At 64.0% G+C, this 7,458-nt stretch overlaps 2 protein-coding genes across 2 annotated transcripts; one reads left to right on the forward strand and one right to left on the reverse strand.

Annotated features, from left to right (window-relative positions):
• Positions 1-1,892: 1,892 nt before the first annotated feature.
• Positions 1,893-3,274, reverse strand: EMIHUDRAFT_229930 (hypothetical protein; the record flags this gene model as incomplete). Its single annotated transcript, XM_005785731.1, has 3 exons — positions 1,893-2,613; positions 2,965-3,091; positions 3,157-3,274. 3 exons carry the CDS (start codon positions 3,272-3,274, stop codon positions 1,893-1,895), a joined length of 966 nt encoding a protein of 321 aa, XP_005785788.1.
• A 431-nt stretch (positions 3,275-3,705) lies between these two features.
• Positions 3,706-5,825, forward strand: EMIHUDRAFT_455862 (hypothetical protein; the record flags this gene model as incomplete). The annotated part of the gene is made up of 8 exons (XM_005785732.1): positions 3,706-4,317; positions 4,500-4,618; positions 4,699-4,787; positions 4,859-4,912; positions 4,981-5,048; positions 5,172-5,255; positions 5,331-5,534; positions 5,637-5,825. The coding sequence occupies 8 exons, from the start codon at positions 3,706-3,708 to the stop codon at positions 5,823-5,825; spliced, it is 1,419 nt and encodes a 472-aa protein (XP_005785789.1).
• Between the last annotated feature and the right edge of the window lie 1,633 nt (positions 5,826-7,458).

Genomic DNA, 7,458 nt, shown 5'->3' on the forward strand with positions numbered 1-7,458 from the left:
GGTGCTGTAGAGAAAAAAGGAAAGGAAAAGAGACGGGGTGCGAGAGGAAAAGCTTGTTCAGCCTAAAGCCATATCCAAGCTGCAGAAACGAGCTTTTAGTGGCTATAAGCATAGGCACTGAGATTATGGTGCGCGCGGAGCGCGCTGGTGCTACTCGGACATACGCGCGGAGCGCGCTAGCTAGACACACGCGCGGAGCGCGCCGGCGAGATACCGCGGAGCAAGCAAATCAACGCAACCGTTCGAATGCTGACGCCGCAAGTCGTTGCCGCCGGTTGCCAAAGTGCGCCTGGATTGCTCAGCAGCACAAGCATCCACGGAGCCAGCGAGCGCCGAGCGACATTGCCTCGACTGAGCCGGACCGGACATGTCGGCGGGCAAACTTGTAAAATGGTTCCGATAGCCGAGGTAGCTCCGGCGACGTGAGAGCACGGCCTGACGATCAAGCACGAGAGCGACGAACGGAGGCGCAGATAACTGGCGGTGAACTCACTGCTGATACCTGCTGGAGCTGCGGAAGATGCAGTAGTACTGCCGCAGACAGAGCACCGCGCGCGGAGCACGCCGCTGGAAAGCACGCGCGGAGCGCGCCGCTGGGTAGGCGTGGAGCGCTGCCACTTGAGACTGGGCCTGTGGGTGGGCCGAGTGGTTCCTACGTGTGAGTCAAACTCTTAATAGAGATCGCATCTAGCCCTCCACAACCCTCAAAATTTTCTTCGGGGCGCGCTTTGCGCCTCACTCCTTGAGCGTCATAGGCGCTGGCCCGCACATGTTCTGCAGCTTGGAGCCATATTGGCTCGTGGCACGTGGGGGGGCTCGCTGCTATGTGACGGGTTATGTGTCGAGTATGATGTGCACGATTTGGAGAGAGCGGCCCGCGGGCGCCGACGGGACCCACGTCGCTCGTCGAGTAAATAAATAAATAAACAAAGAGCTGGACAAATACCAAATTCCAAATCGCAAACATAGAAACCCAAACACAGGCGGCGACGTGGCATACGAGCTCATAGGAGAAGGAGGCGCACAACTTCCAAGGACGCACGAGCGAGAAGCATGCACACAGCCATGACGATGATGATTGAGCGCGTGAACGCCAACTCCCCGGCACAGGCCGTGAAGAGCCGCGCACGCGGGCCGACGATTACGCAGCTGCGTGCCAAGCAGGCCGCTCTTGTGGCCGCAGCTGAGCTCGCAGCTTCGAGTAACGCCGAGGCGAGTGCCGATGGTAAGGCACTCGCCCGTCGACGAAGCCAAGCGGTGGGCAAGCGGCAAAGGCCGCAAAGTGGGCTTCGCAAAAGCACGTGCCACCTTCCGTGGCGGCGGCACGGGAATCGCGGCGACGGCCGCGAAGCACGACTCGCTCATCAAGAGGCCCGCTGGCGCGGCACCGAACAAATTGCCCGGGAGACTCCGGCGGGCTCAATAAATAAAAACGGACACCTCTCTACTAACGGACACCTCTCTACTGTGAGATGGGTAAAAAGGAACAGGCCCCCGCCCGTGCGGGGTTTGTGAAGAGGAGCGATCAACAAAAACGCACACCTCTACTGTGAGATGAGTAAAAAGGCAATAAATAAAACGGACATCCCAAGCTAGGAATAAATAAATACAACGGACATCCCAAGCTAGAATAAATAAAAACGGACACCTCTCTACTGTGAGATGGGTAAAAAGGAACAGGCCCCCGCCCTTGCGATCTTTGTGCAGGGTTCTTTGTGGGTGTGGTCGGCGACTAGCCGGGGTCGTCCTCCCGATGGGGGACTAGCACTAGCCGTCTTCCACATGGTCCCTCGGGTCCCCGCTCGTCGAGTAAGAATGCACTATCCATTTTTTTTGCACACCGATGTGTTTGTGCACTTTGTCGTTTTGCAGACTTTCTAACATCAAGCGCCTCACTCAGCCGGCAGCGCGCGCAGAACCCGGAATGGCGCCGCCGCATTGCCGGGATTGTACTCGAGGAGAGGCAGGGGGAGCCCGGCGACGCTAGCGGCGTCCTGCACGGCGCGAGCCAGCGCCAAAGTGACACGGCTTGCCCGCGAATCAATCGCGACCGCCTGGACAAAGTGCGCAAGCGCCGCTCCTGCTCCCCACCCTCCGTCTCGCCACACGTCGAGAACGAGCTCGTTGTAACCCCAAAAGCCATCCGAGTGAGCCAGGCAGGTCTCGAGCGGGACGTGACGCAGAGCATTGGGCCTGCACCCAGGAGTGCAGTGCACGTCACCCCCCCGGCGCAAGCAATTGAACCCGTTGCTCCCGCCGTCGTGCGGGTAGCAACAATTCATCCGCTCTAGCGCAGCGGCCCGGCGGAGGACCAGCATCGGCATGTATGTGTACTCGATCATCTGCTCACCGATCCGGCGCAAGGCTGGACCCATGACCCCGCTTCTGAAGATCACACCGGGTCTGTACGTCCCTTGATGCAGGTAGTTGATAATGCTCACGGATATGCGGTCCGCGGCAGAGACGGCTACCACGCCGCTTACAGGCTGCCCCACTCGCGCCCACAGCTGAGTCCCAGTCACATCCTTGTACTTGTTCAGCTCCTCTTGGCTATGAGGGCCGCCACCATTATCCAGCACGTACGCCACTACGCCACGGGGGCGAGCTGGAGACCTGCTCGGCCATAATGCGTTGATCTCCGCCACCACCTCAGAGGCCGAAGGTGCCGTCGGCGGCGGCGATGGCCATGGTGGTTGTGTGGGCGGCGAGTGAGGAGGCGGCGACGGTGGTAAGTGAGGCGGCGGCGGCAGCAGCAGTGACGCTGACGGCATGGGAGGCGAAAGAGGCGGCTGAGATTGGGATAAATGATGCGCGGATACTCCGCCAAAAAACAGGTGCCCTGCGACGATCCCCGAGACGAAGAGACGGCGGTGATGGCAGAAAGGGCGGCGGCTAGCTGTTGGCAGTGGCTTTTGCATTGGCGCCAGCCACGGTCAGAGCCCTGCCCATGCGACTCGCCCGCACCCGCGCTGGCGTTCGCTGGGGGTGCCGGCGGTGCTGTCGGTCCTGTTCGTGCCGGCGGAGCCGCTGCCAGAGCGGGTACTTTCGAAGATCGCGTCGATGGCTCCACAGAGCCAATCTCTACCGCTTCCTGCAGCTGTGTGAAGCCGACTTGCTTTCGATGTGGCAAAGCATTGGCTGTCCCAGTCGAGGCACCTTTGCGGGTGGCGACTGCAGCCTGGCTAGCAACTGTCACGAGGTCAGTGGCTGCGGCCGGGCTAGCGGCTCTGCTGACTTCGGTCTCATGTCCGCGCCGCCGCAGCTCGTCGATCATCTCCTGGCACTCGTTCGGCTTGGGAGCCCGAGACGCGAGGCCGGCCAGGTCCGGAGACGAAGCGCCCGCCGGACCTCATACGTGTATCTACATGGTATACCCAGGGTTTTCCAGGTACCCGCAAAATACCCGGTATTTTGCCGAGAGTCGGCTGAATTTGGGCCCAAACCAGCCTCAGACTCGGCTCAGAGCCCGTGAAATTGACGATTTTCGCGGACGGAGTTTCCTCGGGAAACAAACATGGGTGCGATCCAAACAAAAAAAAAAACAATAACTGTGTAAAAAGAGATTAATCGAAAGGGAAAAGAATTCTTAAGATACAAGCCTCTCTCACAGCACACTGGCACGACAAGGGAAAAGAAACGCTGCGGCTCGCCGCGCGGCCGGGCGCCCAGAGGGCTAGTAGCCTTCTGGGGACCCACCCAATGTATATGCTGCTAGCAGCACTCGTGGCACTAGCCACGCTCAATGTCCGCCTCGCGCCGCTGCGTGTGTCGCCGGCAGCCATGATGGCCGGCCGCGGCTTTGGGCGGGCGGCGAACCCTGGCGGCACTGGACAGCCGAAAAAGCCGCGCAAGCCGAGCAGCAAGCGACGGGGCCGGGCGCCGCCACGACAGAAGATCGGGTCGCTCGAGGCAAAGCTGCTGCAGGAGCACGCGGCGTCGTGTGCGGCCGCCGAGGCCACCTTTGCCGTTTGCGCCTCGGACGGCGACGGCGAGTACGCCGCTGGATGGACGGCGCATCCTGTTCCCGCAGGAGCCGTCTCGGAGACGCTTTACAGCGCGGATCAGCCGCTGCTCCTCGAGTCGGAAGGCCCGCTCCTCTCCGAGTCCGAGTGCGGCGCCCTCACAAACGCGATGCTGCTGCACGGCGCGGCGGGCGGCTGGGACAGCCGCTACCCTCTCGCGGGCTACACGCGTGAGGTCAAGGTCAGCGACATGCCTGCGGCGCTGGAGATGCTCAACGGCGCGTTGCGGAGCACGCTGCTCCCGGCCGCCGCCTCCGCATTTGGCCTCGAAGCGTCACACCTCCGCGTCAACGAGGTGCAGCGGCGCGATGGACAGAGAGTATGGACCACGCGTGCGCTCATCTTGCCACTTTGAGATCATACACGGCATACTGGTTCACAGTGGGACACCCCATGGCGAGAATGAGCTGCCTTCGCCTTGCCGCGCGCCCACCGCCGGACGACGATCCCGCCTTCGCCGTCGCGGCGTGCTCGCAGGCGCTCGTCGTGCAGTACGACGCCGCCTCGGGCCACAACGCGCTGCCCATCCACCGCGACTTTTCGCTGCTCACGATGAGCAGCGCGCTAGATGCCGGAGGGAGACAGACTGGGCTGTTGTTCGGACTCCTGCGATGCTGTGGGTACACTCCACTTCGGCAGTGCTCGCGCTGCCTTGGACGTATGCTCCTGCCTGCAGGAACGTCGCCCTCTCGCCGAGCGATTCGTACGCGGGCGGAGGCACCTGGTTCGAGCACTCTGGCGAGACGCTTGTCTGCGAGCGGGGCGGCGCGCTGCTGCACTAGGCAGGGCCGCGATCACACTCCTCGTGGTAGTAAGAGCGGTCCTCCCGAGGACAGGCGCGCTGCTGCATGCGGGAGGGCTACCGCACTGCGGCGTACCCGTCACGCGCGGCGCGCGGCACCTGAAAAGTGCACTGTTCTTCTCTCTCTCTCTCTCTTCACTCCCACACACGTAGTAGGCGTGCGCCACCTCCTCGTCCTCTTCCTGCTTGCCGCCCCCCTCCCGCTCCTCGCCGGCCGTCTGCAGGCGAGATGCGAGACACGTTCGAGACACGACGAGACAGGTTCCGAGACACGTCGAGACAAGTCTGAGGCACGTCCGAGACGAAGCCCGACGCCACCTATACACCTCTCCTCGAGCTCCCCACAGGCCATCGGCGCCGCCGCCGGCACCAAGCCGCAGTTCTTCAGCCAGCCGCGCCGCCGGCCCGCCGACCTCGCACTCAGCAGCGCGGCGCTGCGGCTCTCGAGGTCTCGAGGCCTCTCCACGCCTCTCTCCTCTTGACGGTGCACACCGTCCTCCTCTTAGGCGCTTCAGCTCGCGATCGAGGCGAACCCGCGCGACGCGGAGAGCCACAGCCAGCTTGGCCACAACTTCGCGTCCGAGGACCGCCACGCGGACGCGCAGCGCTGCTTCGAGGCTGCCGTCGAGCTCAGCCGAGGGAGGGACTTTGCGGCCCTCGTCTCGCTCGCGGAGGCGCAGGCGGCGCAGCGGCAGCACGCCGCCGCGCTCGTCTCGCTGCAGGCTGCGCTCGAGCTCGCGCCGCCGCCGGGGCCGTCTGCGGCCGACGAGCGGCGGGCGGTGCGGCGGCGGGAGGGGCTGGCGCTGCTCGAGCTCGAGCGGTACGAGGAGGCGGGGCTCCTCTTCGACGCGCTCATCGACGAGGAGCCAGGCGGCATGGAGGACGTCGAGGCGTGGGCCTCGCTCGGCGTCTGCATGGCGGCGCTGCGCCAGCCCGAGGCGGCGCTGTCGTGCCAGAAACAGGTGCAGCGGATCCGGGCGGCGAGTGCGTCGGTGCCGTAGCCCGTCGCACATGGCACATCTCCATGCACATATGTGTACGGGGTAGGCGCTTGCGTTGAAGAGGCAATTTGTCATAGAAATAAAAAAATGGCTACGGACACTAACCTGGTTTGTGGAGCTCCCGCAGATGTTATAACGTCATGCAAGATTCAGCGACAGGCTGTCCGCGCGGATGTGGATTGTGGTCGGCGGCGCTGGCGGGTCCGGTGCATGCGCGCACACGACCGGAGGCGGGTCCTTATAAAGCACCCTGCGTGCTCCTGTCGCTCGGCATCGCCCTCTCGCCGAGCTGAAGCCAGCCCGAGCCGCTCCTCGCTGAGGGGGGGCGGGGAGACCACTCGTCTCTGCGCCAAGAAGCTCCGTCCCGCCCCCCTTCTGACACGCACACAGTTGAGAGGCCTCCTCAGACGTCGCGACGCGCGCTCAGTCGCCGAGCACGGCCGAGGCGTACAGCGCTTGCGAGGCGAGGGCCGCCGCCTGGATGTCCGTTATCTCGCCCGCCCCGCCGCCCCGCCGTTGTCTGAGCCCATCGTCGCCGTTGTCGCCGTTGTCGCCGTTGTCGCCGTTGTCGCCGCCCTCCCTCGCGCCGCCATTGAGCTTGGCGGGCGGTTCGTCGCTGGCGGGCGGCGGAGCGGCGGGGCGCAGCAGCAGCTTGTAGCCCCAGTGCAGCATGAGCCCGTACAGCACCCAGTGGGCGATCGACAGCGGCAGGTGGATGCGGAGCGGCGACTCGGCAAGCACCTCGGCGGGCGAGAGCGCCGCCCGCTCGCTGTGGTAGATAAAGTACGAGAGCGGGAAGCCGATGAAGCGCGTGGCAAAGTACAGCGGCTTGTTGATCCACTCAAAGAGCCGCGACTCCCACTTGCGCGCCGCCACGTGGTTCCACGACGACACCTCCACCAGCCAGCAGCGCAGCATGTGCCGCATCAGAACGGGCCGCCCAAACGCGATTGGCGAGCAGCAGGCGATCGTGCAGTGGTGCGCCGCGAGCGTCGACCACACCGAGGCGCCGACGCACTCGGGCAGGCCGACAAGCCACACCACATCCAGCACGATGTACGTCACGTCGGCCAGAAACAGCCGGGAGAGCACCTCTGGCGTCGCCGCTGCACCAGACCACCACGCAACGTGCGCGACGTTGAGCGCACCGAGGGCGGCGAGATTCCAGGTGTCGTGGAGCGCAACGGCGTGCGCGCGCCACCACTTGCGAGAGAAGCGAGGACGCACTGGGAGAGGCATATACGTGTTGTGTGTTTGTCCCGGGGTAGGTGCAGACGCTCGTCAGCGTCCTCTCGGTGTGGCTAATATTCTGTTTTCTTTTTTCTTTCTTAAGCCTCGTTTTCTTCACCTTTCTACCTACCTACCTACCTCCTAAAGGCTGCAAGGTGGGGACCCTTTGCGTGTCCGTGTACTTCTACACGAGTGAGTTCCTAGTCCCACTCGCGCCGGCACATCATTGCCTCCACACCGCCCCCCTCCCTCCCCTCTGCGCCTCTCGGCCGGTGCCGGGGAGAGAAAGCGCCGCAGCAAGCGGCAGACGCGCGCGACGCGGCCGCGGCCATCCACGCTGCCGTCCGTGGCGGCGCCCGCACGCCTCTCGCTGCGCGCGCTGCCCGACCCGTCGGCTCTCGAG

Source organism: Emiliania huxleyi (genome assembly GCF_000372725.1).
Source record: "Emiliania huxleyi CCMP1516 chromosome Unknown EMIHUscaffold_159, whole genome shotgun sequence".
Lineage (NCBI taxonomy): Eukaryota > Haptophyta > Isochrysidales > Noelaerhabdaceae > Emiliania > Emiliania huxleyi.